We start from the raw sequence: 14,880 nt of genomic DNA, 5'->3' as shown, positions 1-14,880 counted from the left end.
GGTGGACAATGGAAACCAAAAAGCTGACCCTGCCCCAGACAGGAGCCAATAAAACCAGAATTACAACTGATCTCTGGCTGGCCTAGCCTGGCTCTGCCGTATTTTCTGATTTTTGTTTCTATTAATCATAAAGTTTCTGTGATAGGGGGAAGGGAGGTTAGCTGTCTTCCCAGTTTTGGCTAAACTATAATCAAATTAATTTTTCCTTTCCCTTTATTTATTTTTTTTTATTTTTTAATTTAATTTTTATTTTTTTGTACTAGGGATTGAACCCAGGGGCGTTTAACCATTGAGCCACATTCCCATCCCTTTCATTATTTGACCCATCAGTGAATATATTTGGAGCACTCATGATAGGTGTTTTTCTTGTCATTTTTGGAAAAATTACAGGATGCAATGACTAAAAAGACAATAAAGGATTAGATGGTAAGTGGTTATCAAATGAAACATTAGATTTGCACATGATTATTGCCCAAGTATTTAACTCATTAGCTAACTCATCAATTTGATTCATAGTATTTGGAGTAATAATTTTATTGGGAGAAATTCCAAACACTCCCTTTGCTGCTTTTATTCCTTTGAGTATTAATTGTCCTACAGCCTCAGGATACCTAGTAAGAATAGTGTTAGGAGAATAAGATAAATGTATCCATAATAATGGGCCTTCTTGCCAAAATACTCCTGTAGGAATATTTTTTGTTGGTAGTACAATAAATAATAAAGGCAAACTTTATCAATTCTATCCAAATGCATATTTTCCATATATGTTTCAATGATTTTTAATGCCTTTCTTGCTTTAGGCATTAACATTCGGGGTGAATTTGGATCTGATGGACCTTTTAGGATATCAAATAAAGGTCCCAACTCTCCTGTTGGTATACCTAGATAAGGCCTTATCCAATTTATGTCTCCTAATAACTTTTGAAAGTCGTTAAGTGATTTGAGTTGATCTACTTGTATTTGAATTTTTGGTGGACGGACCATGGTTGAGGATAATAGAACTCCTAAATAATTAATTGGAAAATTTAATTGTACTTTATCTATTGCTATCTCTAGATTATAATTTTTTAATAAGTTTGTAAGTGTGGCATAACATTCTAGCAATGTGTTTTTAGCTTTGTGTGCTAATAATACATCATCCATATAGTGAAATATTTGTAGTTCAGGATTTTGATTTCTAAGTGGCTGGATTACTTTGTTAACATAAATTTGACACATAGTTGGGCTGTTAGCCATCACTTGAGGGAGTACTTTCCATTCATATCTCTGATCAGGACCTTCATGATTCAGTGCAGGGATAGTAAATGCAAAACGTGGACTATCCTCAGGATGAATTGGAATTGAAAAAAAACAATCTTTCATATCTATAACTAAAACATACCAAGTTTTTGGCAAAGCAGACAATTGAGGAATCCCTGATTGCAGGTCCCATAATAACCATCTCATTATTAATGGCTCTTAAATCTTGCAATAATCTCCATTTACCAGATTTCTTTTTGATGACAAAAATGGGAGTATTATGGGGAGATACAGAAGGTTGTATATGTCCTTCCGCTAATTGTTGTTTGACCAGATCATGGGCTGCTTGTATCTTTTCTTTAGTCAGGGGCCACTGAGGAACCCACACTGGTCTTTCTGATTTCCATGTAATTTTTATCGTCTCAGTGGCCCTTTGTGAAAATCCAACCCATGTCTGTCTGTTCCTTGATCTATTTGTATTGGTGCTGCTATACCTTGTTCTTGTTTTTCTGATCTTTTTCCTTTCCTAAAACCTTGTCTAGCCATAATAGTGGGTTCATTTTGATTGATGTTATTTGTTAATGTTAAACCTAATTGATCTAGGACATCTCGTCCCCATAAATTTAGAGGAAGATGGTCCAATACATATGGTTGTATAGTTCCTTCACATCCTTCAGGATGCTTCCAATCTAATACCATTGCACTTCTATGGGGATTAGTCACCACTCCTAGGCCTCGAAGCGTTTGAGTGGCTTGTTGTAATGGCCAATGTTTTGGCCATTCTTGACGAGAGATGATGCTAAGGTCTGCACCTGTATCCAGTAGCCCATTAAATTCATGTCCTTGAATATTTAGTTTTAGCATGGGGCGAGAATCTAAATTTAAAGAAAGCATAGCCCAATCTACACCTGTGGAGCCTAATCCCTTGGAATCTCTTTCTACAGCACGACTGGAAAATTTATCATGTAGGCTTGGTATTATTAGTAACTGTGCTATTCTATCTCCTGGTGAAATTACTGATATACCCTTTGGAGAACTGGCTATAATTTTTATTTCACCTTCATAATCGGGATCAATTACCCCAGGACTTATCATAAGTCCTTTTAGAGTAGAAGAGCTGTGTCCCAATAATAAGCCTACTGTTCCTTTGGGAAGAGGTCCTTTCACCCCTGTGGGAATGATTTGAACTCCCATCTCTGGAGTTAGTACTGATCTGGCGGAGGCGCAGATGTCCAACCCTGCGCTCCCTCTGGTTTGTCTGATGAGGGATCTGATGGACAATGTGTCCTGGGCACTACCCTGATGGGGTTGCTGGTTTCCTCCAGTGCTCCGTATATTTGTGGTTTTGGGCCCTGGAGCATTGGGCCCCCCGTCCATTTTTTGGCAATGGAGCCCGATGCCTTTCTCCATGATATCATGGATAAACACTTGGTCCTTGTTCGTTTTTTGATAATGGAGTACCCTCTATGGTGGTTTGAGAACGGCATTCATTAGCCCAATGTCTCCCTCTACGGCATCGTGGGCAAATACCCGGTATTCTACTCCTTTGATACCTAGTTTTGTTAAACCCTCCTCCTATGGGGCAATTCCTTTTTAAATGTCCTGTTTGTTCACAATTGTAGCATGTTCTTGGCCTGGCATCTAAAGCCTGTTTTACTGCAGCTGCCACAATTTGCCCTTGTTCATTAATGTCTCTGGCATCTAAAGCCTGTTTTACTGCAGCTGCCATGACTTGCTCTTGTTCATTAATGTCTCTACATAATTTAATATATGTGTTTAAATCTTCATGTTTCCATGGTCTAATGATATCTCTGCACCAACGATTTGCTTGGTCATAAGCCAGTTGTTTTATTAATGGCATTGCTTGTTCTGTATTCCCAAAAACTCTGGTAGCTGTCTGAATAAGCCTATCTAAAAATTCAGCGTAAGGTTCATTAGCTCCTTGTATTACCTTAGATAATTGACCTTGTAAACCTCCATGTCCTTGTAAAGTCTTCCATGCCCTAATCGCCTCTGCAGCAATTTGTGAGTATACGCCAGGATCATATGCAATTTGTTGCTGCTGATCCTCATAAGGTCCCTTTCCTAACAACATATCTAGATTTCTCTGAGGATAACCAGCTGCTGCATTTCACCTAGCCGTCTCCTTGCAAAATTCCTCATTGGCAACCTTCCATTACAGGTATTGACCTTCATTTAGCACAGCTTTACACATATTAGCCCAATCTGCTGGCGTCATGCTCAAGTTGTTAATGGATTCGACCAAGCTTACAGTGAAGGGTGCTTGAGGACCATAGGTTGTTACAGCCTCTTTTAGCTGCTTCACTGTTTTGAAATTTAAACCATGGTAAATTCGCTGCCCTCCTACCTCAAATACAGGGCATGTTAATTAATACTTGAGATCCTGTCTCAGGATCCCAACTATCAACTGTGGGGGTTGGGAGCCTCCTAGCATATGGAGGTGGTGCTGTTGGTTGGACACTTACGCCCTCTGATATAAAGGTGTAAGTAGCAGTCTCCTGTTCTAACTTTTCCCCTGATGGCTTTTTCTGCTTTACACTTTCTTCCTCTGTCTGACTAGCTCAAGAGACCTTCTCTTTTACTTGAATCGTTTCCTCTGTCTGACTAACTTGAGAGACCTTCTCTTTTACTTGAATCTTTTCCTCTGTCTGACTAACTTGAGAGACCTTCTCTTTTACTTGAATCTTTTCCTCTGACTAGCTCGAGAGACCTTCTCTTTTACTTGAATCTTTTCCTCTGTCTGACTAACTTGAGAGACCTTCTCTTTTACTTGATCAATATGTCTTCTCCTTCCTCTACCATTGTCTGAACTGAAGGCTTTGTACTAAGCAAACCAGATACCAACGCCCACAATGTCAATGTGCCAACTGGCAGAGTCCCTGGGCTGTTCTTTTCTATTCTTTTTAAATCTTCACCATGATGGTTCCATTGTGATATATTTAACAACTCCTCCTTAAGAAGCCATGGGCTACATTGTTGTATTGTATCAACGTATGCCCTGACTGTTCTTGATTTTACTGAGATGCCTCCTTCCTTTAACAATTTACTTAACAGTCTTTCGGTTTGTTTTTTACTAATTTCTGATCCCGTATTTCTACTATAATACAACCCAACAAGATGACGCCAAACAAAACCGAGACAGAAATAAAAATGGAACCATACAAAATCATTATATCAACCTTTCTATCCTCCTGACATGTGCATCCGTCCTTTCTCCCTATCTGTTCCTCAGACGTAAATAGTTTTTCCTCAGATGTGAGCGGTTTTTCTTCCGTCTCACTCATCTCCAGGGACAGGCAACTTAAAACAAAAATGAAGCAAAACAAAAGAGGAATCTTAGAATGACTACCCATCCTCTCGCCCTGCCCTCAGGGGCGAGCAGTTACTTACCCTCGGTCGCTCCCCGTGAGAGCCACCAAGTGCTGCAGTCTGGCTGGGCACAATTCAGAAGCCACTTGTCAAAAGAAACTAACTTTATTTTTAGAACCACACACGCCAAACAAAACAGCTCCTCAGGAAAAACCCTCAGAACCCAACTGCAACCACCAGCTTCCCACAAGCCTCTCTCACAACCACCAGCCTCTCCACCTCCCACAATCCTCCTGCTCTTGAGGCTGATTGGCTGGGTCGCATGGTCGGAGCCAAAGAAGTCCCCCAATGAGCAGCTCCATGGTCTGAAAGGGCAGGGAAACAGCCCAATGAGCATCACCGCAGAGGAGCCAATCAGCTAGATGTTGCTGGAGCCGCTGTGAGCCAATCATCAGCCGGCAGCTGGAAGTTTGATGGCAGCTGGAAGTTTGCTGGGGCCCCTTTGGCTGTGGCTCTCAACACTTTTTTATATTTTATTTAGAGACAGGGCCTTGCTACATTGCTGAGGCTGGCTTTGAACTTGCAATCCTCCTGCCTCAGCCTCTTAAACTGCTGGGATTACAGGCGTGTGCTAACTCAACCTGCTTTATATCAGGAGATCAGGAAATCAACTCATACCTGAGATAATCTTCCCAGAGTCTGCATCATGTTCTCAGCTCTTAATGTTGTTATGGGCTGATTTGGAAGTTAGGTCAGGCTGACCTTATTCTGCTCAGACATCTCACCCTGCGCAAAATTGGCTCCCCCTCTTATAAGAGTCCACTTGCATAGAAGCTGACACCCCCACCCACTTGCACCCTGACACTATGGAGCTGGTGCTAGCTTACTTCCTGAGTGGGTAGGGGAGGTGCCAATTCTGAGAACTTGGTGACACTTTCTGAAATGTGTAATTGTACTTGCCTCTCCTGTCCCCCTTCTTTGTGTTTTTAAGTGGCCCCCTCACCCACGCTCAGTGTCTTAGGCTTTAGAACTGTTTACTTTCTGCTCCCTAGGCTCTGGCCAGAATAAATCCTTTGTCTTTACTTCAAAAAGACCCGGAGTTTTATTTGGGATTTTGGAATAGTGCCTAACTATTGGGAAGCCCTAGAGAGATATCCTCTGGGGTCCAGGCTGTGCCTCTCGGCCCATCAGGACCCCCCACCCCACAGAAAGGGGCACCTTCCCCTCTAGTTGTGGGAGCTCTCTGTTTTGTCCCGTTTGGATCCTATGTGGTGCCTGATTTAAGCCTGGCCTTGAAGGAAGACAAAGAAAACTGCGTGTGTTTGGAGGTATCTTGTTTGTTCTCTCCATTTTGGGTTGAATATCAACCTAGAGGAGAATCAACCAGATTGACTGTCAAGCCTTAGAGGTGTTTCAGCTGGGTGGATTGTGAGGCCTTGTGTCTCAAATAAACTGGATACCTGTCGAGATGCCAGTTTTGGACCCAGGTGCTCCGCTACATAGATTGTGGTGATGATGTGGGACTGGGATGGAGGAGAGTCTGTTTTCTGAGGATAACTGTCTTTTGGTAGTTACATGCTTGCCTGACTGCCTAACATTGCTCCTTCATTGTTGCTCCAGCGAGAAAACCTTCTTCTTTCCCAACTCACTGCCCCTGGATCCACCAACTATCTAATTTGACTTTTGCCTATCAGTTTCTTCCCATTTCTGCCTGTTGGTCTAACTTTTGGCCTTATCATGGGATCTAATCAGTCCTGTCTTTTGACCCTTTTGAACTACATGTTGAAAAACTTCTCATCAGGGCTTCACATTGACTATGGGGTGCCTGTGACACCAGGGCACCTCCAAATTCTGTGTGAGGTAGAACGGCCCACTTTCAATGTTGGATGGCCATCTGAGGGCTCTCTGGAAGCCGTCATAGTCCAGAAGGTCTGGAATGTGGTAACTGGCAGGCCTGGCCATCCTGACCAGTTCCCATATACAGACCAATGGCTAGATTTGGTTCTTAATCCTCCAAAATGTTTACAAAAATGTCTCAAGGATGCACCTAGGTCAGCCAAAGTCCTGGTTCTTCAGGATATCAGAGGTTTCCAGGGTCATAACAGACAAGAACTAAGAGTCTTCTTGGCACCCTTCTGCCTCTGTTCTTCCCCCTTCAGATGAGGATGAAATGTTGCCACCTCCCTATGCTCCTCATGGGCCCCACATTCCTTCTCGTTCATCTGTGTCTTCCCCAAGGTCTCCTGGGTCTGTTCTTTCATCACCAGAAGGGCACATAACTTCCCCCATCCTCACAGGAAGATACACACTTGACGGAAGTAGTGGTGTCTCCCCCATCTCTCTTCTCGGCTCCCCTGCTGCTGATTTCCGAGGTGCGACTCCTCCCCCAACCCCGACTGTTCCCATGTTGCCCCTCCGGCAGCTACCCATAGGAAGGGACGGAACCACTGCCTTTGTGTATGTCCCCTTGACAACTTCAGATATATAATTGGGAAAATCAAAATCCTCCTTTCTCTGCACGCCCACAGGCCCTCATTTCTCTCCTCGAGGCCACTTTCTGCATGCACAGGCCTGCTTGCGACAATTGCCAGCAGCTCTTGCTGGCTCTTGTCACTTCTGATGAGCAGGACTGCCTCAGGGTGGAGGCCAAGAGAGCCATCCTTTCAGTGGCCAGTTGCACCAAAGCCAAGGGACAACAATTGTTAGAGGAGGCCCTTCCTGACATCCGTCCTGATTAGGACCCTAACTCTGGGGCAAAGAATGTTCATTTGGATGCCTGTCACCGGCATTTGTTAGGGGGACTAAAAGGGGCTACTAGAAAGCCCATTAAATTGTCTAGAACTACTGAGGTACTCCAAGGCCCCAACAAAGCTCGAAGCTTGTTCCTTGAAAAGCTGCAAGAGGCTTTCAGGACATGTTCCCACTTTGACCTAGAGGCACCAGAAAATGCGTGAACTATAAATCTGATTTTTTTCTCTCCATAGCCCTACTATAGAGAAACAAATCTGTGAACTTCTAGGAATGGCAGTTACTGCAGGCTTTGGATTGCCTCCTTTACAGAACTAGCAAGGTCTTTGTTTAAAGCCACCACAGGAACTAGCCCTTTAAAATGGACTAAGAAGGAACCGCAGGCCTTTGAAGCCACCAAGCCCTGGTCAAGGTCCTTGCTCTGGCTCTGCCCGCTGTTACTGAGTCCTTCAACCTGCTTGTGGCAAAAAGGCCAAGGGTTGCCAAAGGGCCCCTCACATAAGATCTTTGACCCTGAAAAAGGCCAATAGCCTATCTAAAAGATTGGACCTGGTAGCATCCAGATGGCCTTCCTGCTTATGTATCATAATGGCCACTGCCCTTATGGTCAGAGAGGCCAATAAGTTAACTTTGGGACAATCCCTCAGAGTGGCAACCCCACACTTTGTAGAGACCCTCCTAAACGTTGCACTAGGTAGATGGATGACTAACAGTCGTATTATTCAATATCAGAGTTTGTTGCACGACCACCCATAACTCACCTTTGCCCCCACAAGGGCCCTTAACCCCACCTGGCTGATACCAGAAGAAAACCCACTTGAGCCCCTCCACAACTACAAGGCTGTGCTTGACCAGGTGAGCTCAGGAAGGCCAACTTGACCCGTGTTCCTTTGACTGAGGCTGAAAGCCATCCAACGGCAGCTGCCAAGTCATAGAAGGGGCTTGCAAGGCTGGAGCCTCGGTCACAACAGAAACCGAAGTCATGTGGGCTCAAGCACTCCTGAGGGGAAACTCGGCACAGTGAGCAGAACTAATCACCTTGACACAGGCTTTAAGGGAGCGCTATTTTGTGGGGTTTGGATTCCCGGTGGTGACCAATTGGAGCTGACCAATTGGAGCCCAGCCATGAAGAGACGCATGAAGCTTCATGTGTAGAGGTACCTTATTTACTCTCTCCATTTTGGGTTGGATGTGAAGCCTAGGGGCAAATCAACCAGACTGACTGTAAAGCCTTCAGGTGTCTCAAGCAAGTGGGGACGTTGCCTCCTGGCTGGACTGGGTGTTGGAAACCAGTGGACTTTCTGGGTTGGTTCTCCTGAAGGAAGAGTCTGTAAGCCTTTTCTTGTACCTGTTAGAGAGACTTAAGGTAGTTAACAAGAGACTGGTGGCTGATTTTAGCCAAATTAATATCAGAAACCCGGGGAGGCAGAAGGGTTGGTCTCCCATATATAATCTCAAAGATTAAGGGGTGCATCGGGCATGCAAAAGAGCAACAGGCAAAGGCACTGGCCACCCAGCACTGTCTCTAATGTAAATCTACTGAGGGTACTCGAGGGTCTGGTTTACGTGCTCAACCTGTGCAGAACTTTGAGGCTGGTCAGCGCAATGAAATTTCCAGTCGCTGCAGTGAATGCCGGCCTGACAGCTGATCTTCTGGTGACAGGCAGTTCACAGCCTGGTGGGACTTTATGAAGAAGAAATTTTGTTGGATACACTTCTGGCCAACCTGAGAAAGTATCCAAAAAAATAAAGAGAAACGTGTAACTACTGGAGGGAGGTCTTACCTCGGTGAAGCCAATCTCCCAGTGATCTCCAGGCAGCTCTCCTCGATTGCAGACCCCAGAATGGGTCCACCTTTCTTGTTTGGCATTTACCTGTTGGCAGCTGGACATTGCCCAGAGATGTCCTGGGACGTTGTTTTAGCCCTGGGATACAGTATGTCTTAGAAAGTCAGCCAGTTGATTCTTCCCCCAAGGAGTTGTGGCACATAAATCCAATACTAATGTTCTTCCCAAAGCTCAGGGTACCATGGTCTGGAGTCAGGAGGACCCACCAGCTTCTGAGTTTTTGTTCCCCCTTTTCTTTAGCCTTCTCTTTTTCTTCTGGCAGATGATGTGGGAGGGAAGGAAGGCTGGTTTGGGGATATAAGGCCAAAGGGAACATGGTGACTGGTTCTGGTTTGGAGTCCAGGGCCTCTTGTTGAGCTGTCTCATCAGCAAAATTATTGCCCTTGATGACCAGAGAGTCTCCTTTTTGGTGACCTGGGTAGTGACAACAGCCACCTGCTTAGGTAATCAAATTGCCTCAAGTAGAGCCAATGTTTCCTTTTTATTTTTAATAGAATTTCCCTCGGCAGTTAGCAACCCTCGCTCCCTGTAGATGGCTTAGTGCCCATGCAGGGTGGCAGAAGCACACCTACTGTCTGCTGTCTTGGCCCTGGCCAGAAGAAATCCTTTTCTTTACTTCAAAAAGACCCAGAGTTCTATTTGGGATTTTGGAGTCATACCTTAACAGTGTCTTCACACGAGAGGATTTCAGGCAAGACACTAGGCTTAGCAAAAGTATAGCAATGTTTACTAGAAGAAAAAGCAGCGGTGGTGGGGTGGGGTGGGGGGAGCACCCACAGGGAGAGAGGTGGGCCCTCTCACACTTACATCCCAGCTTTTAATGGGGTGGAGGGAGATTGTTAGGTCTCACCCAAGTATCACCTGTGGGCTCTGGACGGACAGACTACTCTAGCTAACAATCAAAGGGCAACTCTTGGTCATCTTTCCTGGCTGACAGGTCCTATTTGGAACTGGTTTGGCAAAATTCATGGTGAGGGGGCCCACAATCATCAGTGATGATCACCCCCCTTTCCTAGCCTGGAAATCTCTGGTTGTATTTTTGTGCAGGGTCATGCTTAAGGTGTCTTAGCAACTAGGCCCTGCTAAGCAAACCTATCTTTGTCCTCCCTGGATTTATCTCTTTTTCTCCAGTTGTAAGAAGATTCATCTACGGGGCTGAGATCAGGCAAGAGTCCTGAAACAGCTGTCTTGCCAGGCCTTCCGGTACCACTGAGACAGGACTGTCAATTAACTGATAGGCTTTGTACTGAGTACCTTCTCAGAATCCTCACCTCCTGCTCATGCCTTAACTGCTACCTAACAGATTTCTCGGATTTCTGATGTGGAAAGGTGACGGAATCCGGTTCATTGGGACCCCAGGAGAGTCTCTGGTCTAGGATCCAGCAACAAAATGAGAGATGCCACTCTCCTCCGTTTTCCAGCTGGGATTTGACCACTGTGTCAATCGTGTGGGTTGACCATGGGAGGGTGTGTCGTTTTAAAACAAGTATATTACCATTGATATACGGTAACGACTTTTAAGAATGATTGTTTGCAATATAATATAGAAATACTGTTTTTTTTTCTCCCATAGGTTTTTTTTTTTTTAATTGACATCAAATGACAGTCTTCAATGGTGGTTAACACTTCAGATATTTTATGTCTTTAAAAAAATTATTTTACAATTCCTGTTCAAAATTAAAATTATTGCTTCATAATTGAAATATAGGGAGAGAGAGAAAAGATTGATTCTTGTCAAGTAATTATATTAAATAGTCTTTTTGGGGAGGAAGGTGTCAAAAAAAACTAGAGCAGTTGTAAAGACTCACAGAATAAATTAACTTCTTCTAAAATTGTTTTCCCTGTGCCCACTCTTCTCAGCTCAGCTTTATGTTGAGCTTTCTCCAAAACAGAAAATATGCATAGAACTATTCACAATTGCTAAGAGGTAGGAGTAACCCAAGTGCTCCCTGATGGAGGAATGAGATGAGCAAGATGTGAGTTATAAATACAATGGAATATTATGCAATCTTAAAAAGGAAGTTCGTTCTGTCACATACTGTAACAAAGCTAGGCCTTGGGACATTATACTATGTGAAATAAATCATCACAAAAAGCCAAAAACTGTCGATTTCCACTAATGTGAGGACCTAGAGTAGTCAAATTCAAACAGGCAGAAAGGAGGATGGTGGATACCAGAGGCTGGGAGAATGGGGAGAGGGGATTATTATCTCAATATAGTACAGAGTTTCAGATTTGTAAGATGAGAAAATGCTGGAGACCTTGTCCACAACAATGCAAGTGAACATACTTGAATGCTATTGAACTGCACACTTAAAAACGATTAGGATAGTAATTTTGTTGTAGTTCTTTTTTTTTTTTTAACTACAATATAAAGTTGGACATGGAAAGAGACACATCAAATTTTACTGAGCTTACTCTGGTAGTGTCCCCCAAAGATCCATATGTAAAGACTTGGTCCCCAGAAGGGCAGGGAGGTACTGTGGAACTTTAAGAGGTATGACTGAGTGGGAGGTCCTCAGGTCATGGGGGTGTACTCTCTAAGGGCATCATTAGGTATCCTTATCTCCCTCCCCACCAAACACACATTAAAGGACTTGGAGTAAATTACAGGAATAAGATGTGATCTGGGTCTCAACAGTCCAAATACCCCAGTCTCTGCTCCTGTGGCAGGCACTGTCACATGTCCCTACCACCTTCAGGATCACACACGAGATGTGACTGCCTGCTCCAACATATGATTGCACCAACCAGAGACCAAACCAGTGGGGCCCACCTGATCTTGGATTTTGAACCTTTACAACTGTAAGCTAATTAAACCTTTTCTCTTTATATGTTAGCTGCCTCAGGTCTTCTGTTGTAGTAACACAACAAAAACTAATGTACATATTTTCTTTCAGTTCTTTAATTTTAATAAGGCAATCTAGTCCTCTGAACTCTGAGCCAGTTGTAATCAAATTTCTGGTATTTATAACTATATAATTCTGAAGATAGCCACCATTAGAGTTAATCTTTGACTGCTTTGTCCTACATGTCAAATAGCACGATCCTCTCAGTGTCTTATACACATCATGTTATGCGGTCAGTTAGCTATGGCTGGATAATAAGAAACCACAAAATTTAGTGGATCCAAAAATTATTTAGGGCCGCGGCCGGCACCGGCACCAGGTTGCTGGGCGGCGGCGCCACACTTGAGCAGCGGTCAGGCTCGGTGTCTCCACCTCCTAGCGTCCATAATCAGTGAAGAGGTCCACTACGTAAATCCCCATCGTGGCGGGATAAATAAAGAAGAAAACGGAGAAGGAGCAAAGCATTGATTGCAAATGTCTTAATAATGAGCAAATGTGGCAGGAAAAAAATATATTAAGACAAATGACCATGGAAACAATTGAATCTCGGCAGGATGGAAGTATAACTGATTCTGTAGCAGAGAGAGAATCTGCTCATATGCATACTCAGACTGGCCAAAATTCAGTTCCTACTTTAGCTCAGCTGCCACAGGTGACATGCCCACTTATCAGATCCGAGCTCCTACTACAGCTTTGCCACAGGGTGTAGTGATGGCTGCCTCACCAGGAAGTTTGCACAGTCCCCAGCAACTAGCAGAAGAAGCAACTCGTAAAGGAGAGCTGAGGCTAATGAAAAACAGGGAAGCTGCTCAGGAGTGTCACAGGAAGAAGAAAGAATATGTCAAATGTCTTGAAAATCCTGTGGCTGTGCTTGAAAACCAAAACAAGACCCTCATCGAGGAACTCAAGGCCCTCAAAGATCTTTATTGCCATAAAGCAGAGTAACTGTCTTTGACTTGGACCTTGTTTACTCTAAACTCTAATCAAGGCAGGCGTTGCACCAGTTCTACTAATTGCCATGTGAACTTGTGGAAGGGACATATGTGACCCTTAACTAAGAATCCAGTTTGGCTTAGTGTTGTTTGAAATTGAATTGGGAATATTGTTCCAGGATTTGGAATGCAACTCTGTTCACATTTACCAAGCTTACTTCAATCTGTTTGTCAATAGCATACAAAAAATGTTTTGTTTGCCCTTTGCTTCTACTTTTTCCAGGGAAGCTGCTAAAGAATGTCGATGTTGAAAGAAAGAATATGTAACGTGTCTGGAGAGTCGAGTTGCAGTGCTGGAAGTGCAGAGTAAGAAGCTTATAGAGGAACTTGAAACCTTGAAAGACATTTGCTCTCCCAAAACAGATTAGTAGAAATATTTAACTATGAACTGATTACAACATGTACAGTTGCTTTTGAAGGCAATACAATATATAGCCGGCAAGAATTATGGCTTTTTTCCTTTGTATCATTCATCTTACTTTCTAATCTCTAACATTCCTAAAATGCTTCCCTGTACGTAGTTAACTCTTAGGTATAACTTCATTTTTTTTTTAAAAAAGAGACAAACTGTAAAAAATGTATGTAACAAATTCTTAAAATGAAATATTTGTAAGACTTGTTCCAATGCTACATATTTGCGGTTCCCAATCTCTGTGTCATGAATAGTGTCCTATGTAATAAAACTTTTTGCAGGTCTTTAAAAAAAATTATTTAGCTCATGATTTTTCTGACTCTGCAAGTCAGCAATTTAGGCAACTGGCTCTTCTGGTCTCAGCTGCAATCAGTTTTTCGGATCTTAGCAGGGCTAGCTTATGAAGCCTTGTTGGAATGAATGGGCGGCCTCACTCTGTGCGTGTGCTTGATGTCCTCCAGCCGGCCAGCCTGACTTATTCTCATGTGGCGATGGGGTCTGGGAGCTACAGTGGAAGGCCATGTGCCCTTCCATTGCTTTCTATTGGCTAAAGCAGGTCCCGAGAGCAGCCAAGATTCAAAGGAGGGGGAATAAATCCGCCTGTGGAAGGGAGGGGCTGCACAGACACAGGACACAGGAAGGGAGGGGCTGCACAGACACAGGACACAGGAAGGCAGGGAACACGAGGTTACTCCTGTAATTCACCCCAAGCCCCTCCACGTGACTGGGTGTGAGCTTGCCTGGATCCCTCAGCACCGTGCACCCTGGGCAGAGGTAGACCTCTCTGATCCTCTTGCAGCCAGAGGTTATGTGGGAAGGAGCCCTTGCGCCAGCTGGGAACTGAGGGGGTTTACTTAGCCAGCATCTGAGAGGAAGAGAGAGCTCGGTAAGGGTGGGGCCTGAGTCCTTAACACTAGGCAGAGCATGCCTGGACCTCCTGAATTGCTTAGAGATCCTGGAGTCGGCAGTGCATATGTGACAACGATCACCACAGGGGTAGAGACAGGGTGCTCAGGCAGCTGAGACCCAGGGTTCCAGAGTTTAGGACCTGCAGGATGATCTCAGACAGATCCCTAGGAAGAAGAGGCATGGTCCCTGTCCAGGGAGAGAAGGTGCAAAGATCAGCTCCCGAAGCTTTAGCTCATGGTTCATGACCTCCGTCTCTCCTTCCATTCACTCACACACACACACACACACACTGAAATGACACAGTAGTCCCTCCCTTATTTACATGGGGATACACTCCAAGACCTTGAAGCCCATACACACATGCAGTTTTGCCACAGAGTACCAAAATTCATCTGTCCTGTTTTACGTTCTGGTGTCTCCTTTATATCACTATTTTCGTGCTTTGTGGCCATTATTAGGTACAATAGGATTGCTTAACACAGCATTGTGGTACCACCAGTCAATCTGACAACCTAGACAGATACTAGGTGACTAACAGGCAGTAGCATATACAG

General features: G+C 44.1%; 1 protein-coding gene across 1 annotated transcript; it reads left to right on the top strand.

Annotated features, from left to right (window-relative positions):
* Positions 1–10,569: 10,569 nt before the first annotated feature.
* LOC308647889 (cAMP-responsive element modulator-like) lies at positions 10,570–13,712 on the top strand. The gene has a single exon (XM_081292411.1). It carries the CDS (start codon positions 12,671–12,673, stop codon positions 12,956–12,958), a length of 288 nt encoding a protein of 95 aa, XP_081148537.1. The 5' UTR covers positions 10,570–12,670; the 3' UTR covers positions 12,959–13,712.
* Positions 13,713–14,880: the final 1,168 nt, after the last annotated feature.

This window comes from Spermophilus citellus (assembly GCF_964194105.1).
Source record: "Spermophilus citellus genome assembly, chromosome: 4".
Classification (NCBI taxonomy): Eukaryota; Metazoa; Chordata; class Mammalia; order Rodentia; family Sciuridae; genus Spermophilus; species Spermophilus citellus.
This window is presented reverse-complemented; position numbering and strand designations above follow the sequence as displayed.

Coding starts and splice junctions, on each gene's coding strand:
- LOC308647889 (XM_081292411.1), top strand. CDS start 12,671: ATGCCCACTTATCAGATCCGAGCTCCTACTACAGCTTTGCCACAGGGT.